The sequence below is a fragment of the Erythrolamprus reginae genome, chromosome 2 (assembly GCF_031021105.1).
Source record: "Erythrolamprus reginae isolate rEryReg1 chromosome 2, rEryReg1.hap1, whole genome shotgun sequence".
NCBI lineage: Eukaryota > Metazoa > Chordata > Lepidosauria > Squamata > Dipsadidae > Erythrolamprus > Erythrolamprus reginae.
The window spans coordinates 27,442,858-27,457,487 of record NC_091951.1 but is presented as its reverse complement, the minus strand read 5'-3'; the positions used below and the strand labels follow the sequence as shown (position 1 = coordinate 27,457,487).

General features: G+C 41.9%; 1 protein-coding gene across 2 annotated transcripts in view; it reads left to right on the top strand.

Annotated features, from left to right (window-relative positions):
* LOC139163009 (tenascin-X-like) overlaps positions 1–14,630 on the top strand; it is a 178,364-nt gene that overhangs the window by 108,687 nt on the left and 55,047 nt on the right. For both annotated transcript variants that reach the window (XM_070743897.1, XM_070743898.1), the window contains 7 exons: positions 854–1,150; positions 3,252–3,548; positions 4,934–5,230; positions 5,618–5,914; positions 6,087–6,371; positions 7,397–7,693; positions 12,432–12,728. In XM_070743897.1, the coding sequence (XP_070599998.1) occupies positions 854–1,150; positions 3,252–3,548; positions 4,934–5,230; positions 5,618–5,914; positions 6,087–6,371; positions 7,397–7,693; positions 12,432–12,728 (2,067 nt within the window). The remainder of the gene's footprint in view (positions 1–853; positions 1,151–3,251; positions 3,549–4,933; positions 5,231–5,617; positions 5,915–6,086; positions 6,372–7,396; positions 7,694–12,431; positions 12,729–14,630) is intronic.

Genomic DNA, 14,630 nt, shown 5'->3' with positions numbered 1-14,630 from the left:
AGCTGCCCCTCCCTTTTCTTTCTTCAAAAAAGGGGGGAAAAAGAAACCCCTTCATCCCAGCACCAGCTGCTTGGGTTCATAAGGTGAAAATAGTTTGGAAGAAGAGACAAAAAACTCTTAAACACCGGGTTCGTATCTTGAAAAGTTCGTTAGAAGAGGCGTTCGTAAGATGAGGTACCACTGTACTTTATACAACGCTGCCCTTGATTTCCCCTCCCCCCCGTTGAACTGTTGACTTAACAGTTCCAATTTTCTTTTAATATCAATGTGCAGCTTATGGCATCAGCAGTTATCACACTTTTGTTCTGTCGTACAATTAATCTAGAGTCAGATTGGATTGATCTTAATTTTATATCTCAGGGTGATTTTCAGAACATCTTGTTTATTTACTACCATCATTGTTATTATTTTTGTTCTTGTTTTTGTTTTTTGTTTTTCTTCCTTGTTTCTACCCAGTCACAAAATTTATTCCAGATTTCATAATATTTTGATTCTTCTCTGTTTTTCAGTTTTGGGGTTAATCTATCCATTTCTACGCAGTCATTTTTTTTTTTTTAAATCATTTCTCTTTCTGATGGTGTTTCTTCTTTTTTCCAATTTTGTGCTATTGTAATTCTTGTTGCAGTAATCATATGCTGGATCAGATAATAATGGTCTTTTTTAAGTTTTTGATTTATTATGCCTAGAAGAAAGGTCTCTGGTTTTAATTTCAATGTAATTGTGGTAATATCGTTAATGTTTTCAATTTTCTTAACAATGAGGTTTTTTAAACTCGATTGTTCCAGCTTTGGGTGTCATCTTGAAGATCGGGGGAATTCTAACTAAACCTTTTCATTCATTTTCCCCATTTTAGCTCACCTTACAGATTCAGAGGATACAAATCCTATCCAACCCAGCCTGGGAGAGTTCTCAGCCCTTGACATCACAAGCGATTCTGTCCGACTGTATTGGACTGTTTCCACCGGGAGCTTTGACTCCTTCTTGATCCAGTACAAGGATGCAGACGGACAACCCCAAGCGTTGCCCATTGAGGGGAACTCCCGTGAAGTCACGGTAACAAAGCTGGCTCCTTCTCGTAGATATAAGTTCAACCTCTATGGAATCGTTGGGCGCAAACGCTCCAGTTCTCTCTCCACAGATGCCACCACAGGTTAGTTTCAGGATTTAATATGGCTGAGCACTTTTCAGATATTATTCTTCCAAATTAACATTCTTGATTTCCTTAACAAGTTAACTTTTTATTGATTGCCTATGGATATTCTCAGTTATTCAGGTCATTGTTGTCCCAAATGTGGTCCCGGTTCAGGTGTGCTTCCATTCACCAAAGACCCCCAATTCCATTTGATAGAGATGAATACTTTTATTTATTTGTTTGTTTGTTTGTTTGTTTATCTGTTTATCTGTTTATCTATTTATCTATTTATCTATTTATCTATTTATCTATTTATCTATTTATCTATTTATTTATCTATCTATCTATCTATTTATCTATTTATCTATTTATCTATTTATCTATCTATTTATCTATTTATTTATTAGATTAGTATGCTGCCCCTCTCCGCAGACTCGGGGCGGCTCACAACAACAATAAAACAATGTACAACAAATCTAATAATTTAAAAATCACTAAAAAAAACCTTATTAAAAGCAAATATACACACAAACATACCATGCATAAACTGTATAGGCCTAGGGGGAGATGTCTCAATTCCCCCATGCCTGACAGCAAGGGTGGGTTTTACGAAAGGCAAGGAGGGTGGGGGCAGTTCTAATATCCGGGGGGAGTTGGTTCCAGAGGGTCGGAGCCACCACAGAGAAGGCTCTTCCCCTGGATCCCGCCAAACGACATTGTTTAGTCGACGGGACCCGGAGAAGGCCAACTCTGTGGGACTTAACCGGTCGCTGGGATTCTTGCGGCAGAAGGCGGTCCTGGAGATATTCTGGTCCAATGCCATGAACGGCTTTATAGGTCATAATGAGCACTTTGAATTGTGACCGGAAACTGATCGGCAACCAATGCAGACTGCGGAGTGTTGGTGTAACATGGGCATACCTTGGGAAGCCCATGATTGCTCTTGCAGCTGCATTCTGCACGATCTGAAGTTTCCGAACACTTTTCAAAGGTAGCCCATGTAGAGAGCATTACAGTAGTCGAACCTCGAGGTGATGAGGGCATGAGTGACTGTGAGTAGTGAGTCCCGGTCCAGGTAGGGCCGCAACTGGTGCACCAGGCGAACCTGGGCAAACGCCCCCCTCGCCACAGCTGAAAGATGGTTCTCTAATGTGAGCTGTGGATCTCCGGAGGACGCCCAAGTTGCGGACCCTCTCTGAGGGGGTCAATAATTCCCCCCCCCAGGGTTATGGAAGGACAAATGGAATTGTCCCTGGGAGGCAAAACCCACAGCCACTCCGTCTTATCTTTTACTAGACAAGAAGTGATAGCAACAAAAGGAAGGCAAGTTCTGAGGCAAAACGTGCATAAAATGCATATACAAAGAAGGTCAAAACACTCCCAAATAACCCCCAAGGGCAATTCTCCAATCCCCATGTCCCAAGGCGTCAGGTGGGTGCACCAGCCATTTGATCTTCCACATCTGGTTCAGCGAAGTCATTGACCTTGAGTAGGCTATAAACATGACCATGTAACCTGGCAGTGCCTAGCAGTCTATGATGATAGCTTTCCTCCCTAGTATTCTAATCAAATACAAGAAGAGCAACCTCCAGCATGCTTCTACCACCCTGAATTTATTTATTTTATTTATTTATTTATTTATTGGATTTGTATGCCGCCCCTCTTCGCAGACTCGGAGCGGCTAACAACAGCAATAAAACAGTATGTAACAAAATCCAATACTAAAAACAGTTAAAAACCCATTATATAAAAACCAATCATACATACAGACATACCATGTATAAAATTGTAAAGGCCTAGGGGGAAAGTGTATCTCAATTCCCCCATGCCTGGTGGCAGAGGTGGGTTTTAAGCAGCTTTCGAAAGGCAAGGAGGGTGGGGGCAATTCTAATCTCTGGGGAGAGTTGGTTCCAGAGGGCCGCCAAGCAACATTGTTTGGTTGACGGGACCCAGAGAAGACCCACTCTGTGGGACCTAACTGGTCACTGGGATTCATGCATACCTAACCCACCCCACATTTCAATGACAGCTGAAGCAAGCCAGCAAAGTGGAGGATGACAGTCCCTTTACTAATTGTTCCAGCTCTTGGGTTGACCTTTTCGTTCTTCTCCTGTTTTAGTTCCCTTGGCAAACTCAGAGGAACCAGTTCCTATCCAACCCAGCCTAGGGGAGTTGTCAGTCGTCGATGTCACAAGTAATTCTGTTCGTCTCCATTGGACGGTCTCCACTGGGAGATTTGACTCCTTCCTGATCCAATACAAGGATTCAGATGGACAACCTCAAGCATTACCTGTGGAGGGAGGCTCCAATGAAGTCACAGTGACCAACCTGGCTCCTTCCCGCAGATACAAGTTCAACCTCTATGGAGTCTCAGGGCGTAAACGCTCCAGGCCCCTCTCCATAGATGTCACCACAGGTCAGTTTCAGGATATGACATGGCTGGGGGGAGTTTTCCAATGGTGTTCTTCCATAAGAGCCACGACGGCGCAGTAGAATGTAGTACTGCAGGCTACTTCTACTGACTGCTGGCTGACTGCAGTTTAGCAGCTTGAATCTCACCAAGGCTCAAAGTTGACTCAGTCTTTCATCCTTCTGAGCAGAGACAGGTTACAAGCGGTGTGCCACAAGGGTCTGTTCTGGGTCCTATTCTTTTTAATATGTTTGTGAGTGACATAGGGGAAGGTTTGGTAGGGAAGATTTGCCTATTTGCCGATGATTCGAAAGTGTGCAATAGGGTTGATATTCCTGGAGGGGTCTGTAATATGGTAAATGATTTAGCTTTACTAGATAAATGGTCAAAGCAATGGAAACTGCAGTTTAATGTTTCCAAAAGTAAAATAATGCACTTGGGGAAATACTCTGAGTATTGCATTGACAGTTCTGTGTTAGCAAAAACTTCAGAAGAGAAGGATTTAGGGGTAGTGATTTCTGACAGTCTCAAAATGGGTGAGCAGTGTGGTCAGGCAGTAGGAAAAGCAAGTAGGATGCTTGGCTGCATAGCTAGAGGTATAACAAGCAGGAAGAGGGAGATTGTGATCCCCTTATATAGAGCACTGGTGAAACCACATTTGGAATACTGTGTTCAGTTCTGGAGACCTCACCTACAAAAAGATATTGACAAACTTGAACGGATCCAAAGACGGGCTACAAGAATGGTGGAAGGTCTTAAGCATAAAACGTATCAGGAAAGACTTAATGAACTCAATCTGTATAGTCTGGAGGACAGAAGGAAAAGGGGGCACATGATCGAAACATTTAAATATGTTAAAGGGTTAAATAAGGTTCAGGGGGAAGTGTTTTTAATAGGAAAGTGAACACAAGATCAAGGGGACACAATCTGAAGTTAGTTGGGGGAAAGATCGAAAATATTATTTTACTGAAAGAGTAGTAGATCCTTGGAACAAACTTCCAGCAGACGTGGTTGGTAAATCCACAGTAACTGAATTTAAACCTGCCTGGGATAAACATAGATCCATCCTAAGATAAAATACAGGAAATAGTATAAGGGCAGACTAGATGGACCATGAGGTCTTTTTCTGCCATCAGTCTTCTATGTTTCTATGTTTCTATGTTTCTTCTTGGGTCAGTAAAATGAGGACCCAGATTGTTGGGGGCAATGTGCTGGCTCTGTAAATGGCTTAAAGAGGGCTGTAAGGCACTGCGAAGCAGTATGGAAGTACAAATGCTATTTCTTTTGCTATATTACCATTCTTGATTTTTTTTAACCAGTAAACTTTGGATGTTGTCTCAAAAGACCAGGGAAATAATAAATTAATCTTTTCTTTTATTTCCTCATTTAAGCCCGCTTTACAGACTCAGAGGAGCCTATTCCTGTCCAACCCAACCTAGGAGAATTCTCAGTGCTGAATGTCACAAGTGATTCTGTCCATCTTTATTGGACCGTCCCCACCGGGAGCTTTAACTCCTTCCTGATCCAGTACAAAGATGCAGATGGCCAACCCCAAGCGTTGCCCATAGAAGGAGGGTCCCATGAAGTCACAGTGACCAACCTGGCCCCTTCCCACAGATACAAGTTCAACCTCTATGGAGTGTCTGGACGCAAGCGTTCCAGCCCGCTCTCCACCGATGCCACCACAGGTCAGCTTCAAGATTTGGAATTTTTCAAATACTTTAATTTCATATTAACTTTCTTGGTTTCCTTAACAAGCAGCAATTCTTACTGAATGTTGAAGCTTATGGATTTCATATCGAACACCAAAGCTTTGTGCTGCAGATGGAATGGAATAGAATAGAATGGAATGGAATAGAATACAATAGAATACAATAGAATACAGTAGAATACAGTAGAATACAGTAGAATACAGTAGAATACAAGAGAATACAAGAGAATACAAGAGAATACAAGAGAATACCAGAGTTGGAAGGGACCTTGGATGTCTTCTAGTCCAATCCCCTAACTAGGCAGGAAACCCTAAACCACCTCAGTTCTTAGAACTAACCCCTTTTTAAATTCCTCTCCTTTAGCCCACGTTAGAGACTCAGGGGAACAAATTCCTGTCCAACCCAACCTAGGAGATTTCTCAGTCCTTGATGTCATGAGTGATTCTGTCCGACTCCATTGGACCGTCTCCACCGGGGCCTTTGACTCCTTCCTGATCCAGTACAAGGATGCAGATGGCCAACCCCAAGCGTTGCCTGTGGATGGAGACTCCCGTGAAGTCACCGTGTCCAACTTGGTTCCTTCACGCAGATATAAATTCAACCTCTATGGAATCTCCGGGCGCAAACGCTCCAGCCCTCTCTCCACGGATGCCACCACAGGTCAGTTTCGGATGACATGGGAAATTTTAAGATATTCTAACCTCATATGAACATCCCTGATTTTCTTAACAAATACCTTAATTGCTGAACATGACAACTGCTGGATTGCATCTACAACATTGGTGTAATTTCAACTAAACCTTTCCTTTCCTTCCCTCTCTCCATACGACAGTTTCAAAGGAGGCTATTGGTGTCCAACCCAGCCTAGGAGAATTGTCAGTCCTGGATGTCACAAGCGATTCTGTTCGTCTCCATTGGACAGTCCCCACAGGGGCCTTTGACTCCTTCCTAGTCCAGTACAAGGATGCAGATGGCCAACCCCAAGCTTTGCCTGTAGAGGGAGGCTTCCATGAAGTTACGGTGACCAACCTGGTTCCTTCACGCAGATACAAGTTCAACCTCTATGGAGTCTCCGGACGCAAGCGCTCTGGGCCCCTCTCCACTGATGCCACCACAGGTCAGCTTCCAAGTCATCTTAGAAACATAGAAGACTAACAGCAGAAAAAGACCTCATGGTCCATCTAGTCTGCCCTTATACTATTTCCTGTATTTTATCTTACAATGGATATATGTTTATCCCAGGCATGTTTAAATTCAGTTACTGTGGATTTACCAACCACGTCTGCTGGAAGTTTGTTTCAAGGATCTACTACTCTTTCAGTGAAATAATATTTTCTCACGTTGCTTTTGATCTTTCCCCCAACTAACTTCAGATTGTGCCCCCTTATTCTTGTGTTCATTTTCCTATTAAAAACACTTCCCTCGTGAACCTTATTTAACCCTTTGACATATTTAAATGTTGCGATCATGTCCCCCCTTTTCCTTCTGTCCTCCTGACTATACAGATTGAGTCCATTAAGTCTTTCCTGATAAGTTTTATGCTTAAGACCTTCCACCATTCTTGTAGCCCGTCTTTGGACCCGTTCAATTTTGTCAATATCTTTTTGTAGGTCAGGTCTCCAGAACTGAACACAGTAATCCAAATGTGGTCTCACCAGCGCTCTATATAAGGGGATCACAATCTCCCTCTTCCTTCTTGTTATACCTCTAGCTATGCAGCCAAGCATCCTACTTGTTTTTCCTACTGCCCGACCACACTGCTCACCCATTTTGAGACTGTCAGAAATCACTACCCCTAAATCCTTCTCTTCTGAAGTTTTTGCAAACACAGAACTGCCATTGCAATACTCAGATTGAGGATTCCTTTTCCCCAAGTGCATTATTTTACATTTGGAAACATTAAACTGCAGTTTCCATTGCTTTGACCATTTATCTAGTAAAGCTAAATCATTTACCATATTACAGACCCCTCCAGGAATATCAACCATATTGCACACTTGACTGTCACTTTTCAGCTCTTGGATCATCCAGTAAACATTCCTGGTTCTTTTTATAGGCAGCCTTATTGAATGTTTTCTGTTGCTGGATTGTATCTCCGACAAGACATTCTAATAAAGTCTTCATTTCCATATCCCTGTTTAGCTCAAACCATAGACTCAGAACCGGCAATTCCCAGCCAACCAACCTTGGGGGAGTTATCAGTCCTGGACATCACTAGCAATTCTGTTCATCTCTATTGGACTGTCCCCACTGGGACCTTTGACTCCTTCCTGGTCCAGTACAAGGATGCCGATGGCCAACCCCAAGCCTTACCTGTGGATGGAGGTTCCCGTGAAGTTACCGTGACCAACCTGGCCCCTTCCCACAAATACAAGTTCCTCCTCTATGGGGTCTCCGGGCGCAAGAAGACCAGCGTCCTCTCTGCTGATGCCTTTACAGGTCAGAGACAGTGAGAAGTCCATCAGAAGCTTTCAGATTCTATGCCCAATTTTTAATTTATTTATTTTTAGAAAATTTTCAATTCATTGATGTATTTGTTTCTTTATTTTATTTATTTATTTATTTATTTATTTATTTATTTATTTATTTGTGCAATACACAAATACATAGGAAGAAAAATAGACATGTAGTAATATATATAAGGGTAAAGTGAACTTAGAGGAGAGGATATATGAAAGAAAGAAAATATATATGATAAGTGAGAGAAAGGAAAGACAATTGGACAGGGGACGAAAGGCACACCAGTGCACTTATGTACGCCCCTTACTGGCCTCTTAGGAACCTGGAGAGGTCAATCGTGGAGAGTCTAAGGGAGAAATGTTTGGGGTTAGGGGTTGACACAATTGAGTCTGGCAATGAGTTCCACGCTTTGATAACTCGATTGTTGAAATCAATTTTACAGTCAAGTTTGGAGCGGTTCGTATTAAGTTTGAATCTGTTGCGTGCTCTTGTGTTGTTGCGGTTGAAGCTGAAGTAGTCATTGACCAGTAGGACGTTGCAGCATATGATCTTGTGGGCAATACGCAAATCGTGTTTTAGGCGCCGTAGTTCTAGGCTTTCTAGGCCCAGGATTGTTAGTCTATTTTCGTAGGATATTCTGTTTCGAGTGGAGGAGTGAAGGGCTCTTCTGGTGAAATATCTTTGGACATTTTCAGGGGTGTTGATGTCTGAGATGTGGTATGGGTTCCAGACAGATGAGCAGTAGTCTAGGATGGGTCTGGCAAAAGTTTTGTAGGCTCTGGTGAGTAGTGTGAGATTGCCTGAGCAGAAGCTGCGTAGGATCAGGTTAACAACTCTAGAAGCTTTTTTGGCGATATTGTTGCAGGGGGCTTTAGCACTTAGGTCATTCGATATTAGTATTCCAAGGTCTTTTACTGAGTGTGGGTTGGCAGTGAGAGATTTTTCTCTTTTGCGGCCAAAGTAGTCCCATCACACACATTTACCATTTTTCCAGTTTTTGACCAAGCATAAGGGTGATTGGCTTTTTTTTTAATGGTCAACATTTTTTATTGAATTTTAACGTATTATAAAATACAAAACGCAAGGTAAATAGAAAAGTTTTAGCAGGGAGGATGGGAGAAGGAATGGAGAAGTGAGGAAACATAAGGTGGGGTGGGAGTAAGAAAAAGGATTGACTTCCGATTCTCTCTGTAATAGTAAAATAAGGCATTAACATCAAATCACAACTTTTTGCTTTTTTCATAATACAGTGTTCCCTCGATTTTCGCGGGTTCAAACTTCGCGAATAGCCTATGCCGCGGTTTTTCAAAAAATATTAATTGAAAAATACTTCGCGAGTTTTTTTCTATACCACGGTTTTTCCTGCCCAATGGCATCATATGTCATCCCCAAACTAATAATTTTTGCAAATAAATAACACAAAATAATTATTGTTAATAAATAATTATGTTTGTAAATATCAGGATCACTAAGTGTCTTATTCAATGGTGAGTACCAGTAATAATGGTGAGTAAATTATTGTTAAGGGAATGGGAAATGGTAATTTAGGGGTTTAAAGTGTTAAGGGATGGCTTGTGATACTGTCCATAGCCAAAAATGGTGTATTTATTATTATTATTTATTAGATTTGTATGCCGCCCCTCTCCGTAGACTTGGGGCGGCTCACAACAATAACAAGAACAATGTAAAAAACAAATCTAATAATTTAAAAAACACTAAAAACCCCATTATTAAAAGCAAACACACACACAAACATTCCATGCATAAACTGTATAGGGCCGGGAGAGATGTCTCAGTTCCCCCATGCCTGACGACAAAGATGGGTCTTAAGAGCTTTACGAAAGGCAAGGAGGGTGGGGGCAACTCTGATATCTGGGGGGAGTTGGTTCCAAAGGGTCGGGGCCGCCACAGAGAAGGCTCTTCCCCTGGGTCCCTCCAAACGACATTGTTTAGTTGACGGGACCCGGAGAAGGCCAACTCTGTGGGACCTAACTGGTCGCTGGGATTCGTGCGGCAGAAGGCGGTCCCGGAGATATTCTGGTCCGGTGCCATGAAGGGCTTTATAGGTCATAACCAACACTTTGAATTGTGACCGGAAACTGATCGGCAACCAATGCAGACTGCGGAGTGTTGGTGTGACATGGGCATTTTTGGGAAAGCCCATGATTGCTCTCGCAGCTGCATTCTGCACGATCTGAAGTTTCCGAACACTTTTCAAAGGTAGCCCCATGTAGAGAGCATTAAAGTAGTCGAGCCTCGAGGTGATGAGGGCATGAGTGACTGTGAGCAGTGACTGCCGGTCCAAATAGGGCCGCAACTGGTGCACCAGGCGAACCTGGGCAAATGCCCCCCTCACAAGAGCTGAAAGATGTTTCTCTAATGTGAGCTGTGGATCGAGGAGGATGCCCATGTTGCAAACCCTCTCTGAGGGGGTTAGTAATTCCCCCCCCCCAGGGTGATGGACGGACAGATGGAATTGTCCTTGGGAGCCAAAACCCACATCCACTCCGTCTTATCCGGGTTGAGCTTGAGTCTGTTGACACCCATCCAGACCCCAACAGCCTCCAGGCACCGGCACATCACTTCCACTGCTTCACTGACTGGACACTTCCGCATCTCTACTTTGTGGAAATTTGACTTTTGCGGGCGGTCTTGGAACGCATCCCCGCGAAAATTGAGGGAACACTGTAATACAAACAAGCCATTTCTGTAAAGAACTATCAGTCTAATTGGTAAAACCCAAAGTCAAGTCTTCTTTCTTTTCCACATCAAACATGAAGTTCAGAAGCCATCTCTATGTGGAAACAAAAGTATTTACTGTATTTTTTGGTATATAAGATGCCCTGGGGTATAAGACACACCTTAGTTTTGGGGGAGGAAAATAGGGGGGGGGGAATTGCCTACCAGGTATTCTTCTGGCTAGCGTCCTTAGATTGGTCAGCTTCGATACATTATTTTATCCTCTGGTTAGGGCTGAAAAAAATCTTCTTCAGAGGGAGTAGCAATGAAAACAAGCCTGCAAAGACTTAGGACTGGGGAAAAACCTCTTCAGAGAGAGTAGCAATGAAAAAGCTTGCAAGCTGAGAAAACCTGGAAAGATAGTTAGTGTTCAGCCGGCATGTCCCAACCACCCATAATTACAGTGTAATTAGTCCCAAACAGACACACACCACACGATAGAAGGAAATCAAAAGGTCTTTATCAACAGAAAAACAGAAACAACTCCCTTTTTAAATGTCAAAGGGATTTTCTGGTACATACAAGGCACAAGTTAAAGGCAATCCAATTTCTCACCCAGTAACTGGGAAATTGAGTCCAATTCCAAAGTCCAGAAATTCCACACACAGACTTGAAAAGGGAAACAGCAAACCACGATCTTGACGAAACTATGAATCAGATAAACTTCCATGAGGCTAAACCAGCACGCTGCTCTTTTTATCTGTAGCACTAATTACAGCAGCCCCACCCAACCATAGGTGGCCTCACTTACCTCCTGTAATAATCCTTCAGTTGTTCTCTCCTATGCATCACTCTACGCATGCGTGGGTCTGTCATAAGTTCTTGTTCAGAATCCAGGGATGACAAGGATGATTGATCTCCTCCTGGGTTGTCTGCCAAACTCCCCTCTTCCCTGTCACTCACGCTTCCTTGGAGACTTCGTCGGCAGATTCTATCGGGAGCAAAACAGGCCTGTGGCATGTGGATGTTTCCCCCACATCCACCTCCACATTCCTTGGGGCAGGAGCTGGGCCAGAGCTAACCACAACAGTTAGCGTCTTGTTAGGACTGGGGGGGAAAGGCTTTGAAAAAGCTACACTCAGCATATAAGATGCACCCAAATTTTCAGCCTCTTTTGGGGGGAGAGATGTGTCTTATATTCCAAAAAGTATGGTATGTTCTTTTCTTTTATCAAAGTAGTCAGATCATGCATGAGGTTTTAAGTTCCCTTTTTATGAGTTTTTTTTCTTCCTTAATTTATTTGTTTATTTATTTATTTATTTACTTACTTACTTACTTACTTACTTACTTACTTACTTACTTACTTACTTACTTACTTATTGGATTTGTATGCCGCCCCTCTCCGAAGACTCGGGGCGGCTAACAACAATAAAAAAGACAATGTAAACAAATCTAATATTAAAAATAATCTTAAAACCCCCAATTTAAAGAACCACTCATACATACAAGCATACCATGTATAAATTCTATAAGCCTAGGGGGAAGGGAAATTTCAATTCCCCCATGCCTGACGACAGAGGTGGGTTTTAAGAAGCTTGCGAAAGGCAAGGAGGGTGGGGGCAACTCTGATATCTGGGGGGAGCTGGTTCCAGAGGGCCGGGGCCGCCACAGAGAAGGCTCTTCTCCTGGGTCCCGCCAAATGACATTACTTAGTCGATGGGACCCGGAGAAGGCCAACTCTGTGGGACCTAACCGGTCGCTGGGATTCGTGCGGCAGAAGGCGGTCCCGGAGATATTATATTATACAATGACACGTAAGTGAGGATTATCTTCCTTACAAATGATCAGTCTGATATCATTTCCTCAGGGTTCTTCATTTCTTCAGTCCTCTAAATATGGGAAGAATCTTCTCCCATCCCTTCGCATGAAGCCTCCTGTTAATTTAAACATGTTGCTGCCATACTTAATTTTTTTAGGGTGGTTGAAGAGTTCTACTAAATATCTGGTCTTTTATGGTTGCTCTCTTTATCTGATTTAGACCCACCTTCGGATCCAGAAGAACCAATTCCTGTCCAACCCACCCTAGGGGAGCTCTCTGTCCTTGACGTCACAAGTGACTCTGTTCGTCTCCATTGGACTGTCCCCACCGGGAACTTTGATTCCTTCCTGATCCAGTACAAGGATACAGATGGCCAACTTCAGTCGCTACCTGTAGAGGGAAGCTCCACTGAAGTCACAGTGACCAGCCTGGCTCCTTCACGCAGATACAAGTTCAACCTCTATGGAATTTCCGGGGACAAACACTCCAGCCCCCTCGCCATTGATGCTACCACTGGTAAACTTCAGGAGACATTTTGTCTGGGAGATTTTAAAAATATTGTAACATCATGTAGCATGGCTGTATTACTATTGCCCTTCTCATCTTTTCTACTACCTTTTCCTATTGGTATCTTATGATTATATTACTTTGTTGTTTGTATCTACACTAAGACCTTAGGCAAATTCAAAACAAATTCATATCATACCTGGCCAATAAATTGTTCTGTTTTATTCTGTTCAATTCAAATGCTAATTCTAATTCTATGTTCTAATTCTATTCTATTCTATTTTCTTATTCTATTCTATTCTAATTTATTCTAATTATGTTCCATTCTATTTTATTCTATTCTAATTTATTCTAATTCTATTTTCTAATTCTATTCTATTTTCAAATTCTATTCTATTCTGAATTCTAATTCTAATTCTAATTCTAATTCTAATTAGAATTAGAATTAGAATTAGAATTAGAATTAGAATTAGAATTAGAATTAGAATTAGAATTAGAATTAGAATTAGAATTAGAATTAGAATTAGAATTAGAATTAGAATAGAATTAGAATTAGAATTAGAATTAGAATTAGAATAAAATTAGAATTAGAATTAGAATTAGAATAGAATTAGAATTAGAATTAGAATTAGAATTAGAATAAAATTAGAATTAGAATTAGAATTAGAATTAGAATTAGAATTAGAATTAGAATTAGAATTAGAATTAGAATAGAATTAGAATTAGAATTAGAATTAGAATTAGAATTAGAATTAGAATTAGAATTAGAATTCTACTCTACTCTACTCTACTCTACTCTTCTCTACTCTACTCTTCTCTACTCTACTCTTCTCTACTCTACTCTATATGCTACTCTACTCTAAAACATTATTGGTTTCCTTAACAAATAGTATATTTGCTGCATCTAGAACATCATTCCCCACCCAATCTTTCCGGGTTGGCGGCGTGGCATGGTGGGGAGGGGGAAGAGGGGATGTTTGGTGTGAGGGGGTTGGAGACCCCTGATCTATTTATTTATTTATTCATTCATTCATTCAATATGTCAAATGTTTTTTTAGCTGGAATTTTAAAATTAAGGGAGACTAGGATGGTCCCATTTCGGCCTTGTTCTGGCCTCATCAGCTAGCCACACCCTTCCTTACTGGGATTCGATCTGGTGGACTCTGCCTTGCAAGGCAGAGAATTAGCAGTTGAGCTATCAGACCTGATCCCTTCCAGCTCTGTACCAGGGAGGGGCTATATGTTTTTTTTATGTCGGATCACCCTGGTATATTGATGGCATATATATATGACGGTCTTGGTATATTCGGGTTTCTTCTGGTGGCTGGGTGTGGTTTGATGGCGCACCCAGCCACCAGTATTTATAGAAGGAAGGCAGCTCAGGTCTCGCTGTGTTCGCCCTAGAACAAGGACAAAAGCACCAGCCTGAAGATGACGAGTGGGACCTCGTCGAAACGTCGCCAGAAATTTCCAAATCCTAGACGGGAAGAAACCCGAATATGCCAAGACCGTCATACCTGTACCCATGAAAATCTACGAAAACACACACACACACACACACACACATATATATATATATACACACACACACACGCATACACATAGTAAAATACATTATGAAGGTTATAGAGGAGATACTCATAGTAAAATATATCTAAGAAAGAATAGAAAAGAAGATATAGGAATAGAACATATCAATGAAAGAATAGAAGAGATATAGGAATAGAAGAAAGGTATAGGAGATATAGGGGAGCAATAGGACAGGGGACGGAAGGCACTCTAGTGCACTTGTACTCGCCCCTTACTGACCTCTTAGGAATCTGGATAGGTCAACCGTAGATAATCTAAGGGTAAAGTGTTGGGGGTTTGGGGATGACACTATGGAGTCCGGTAATGAGTTCCACGCTTCGA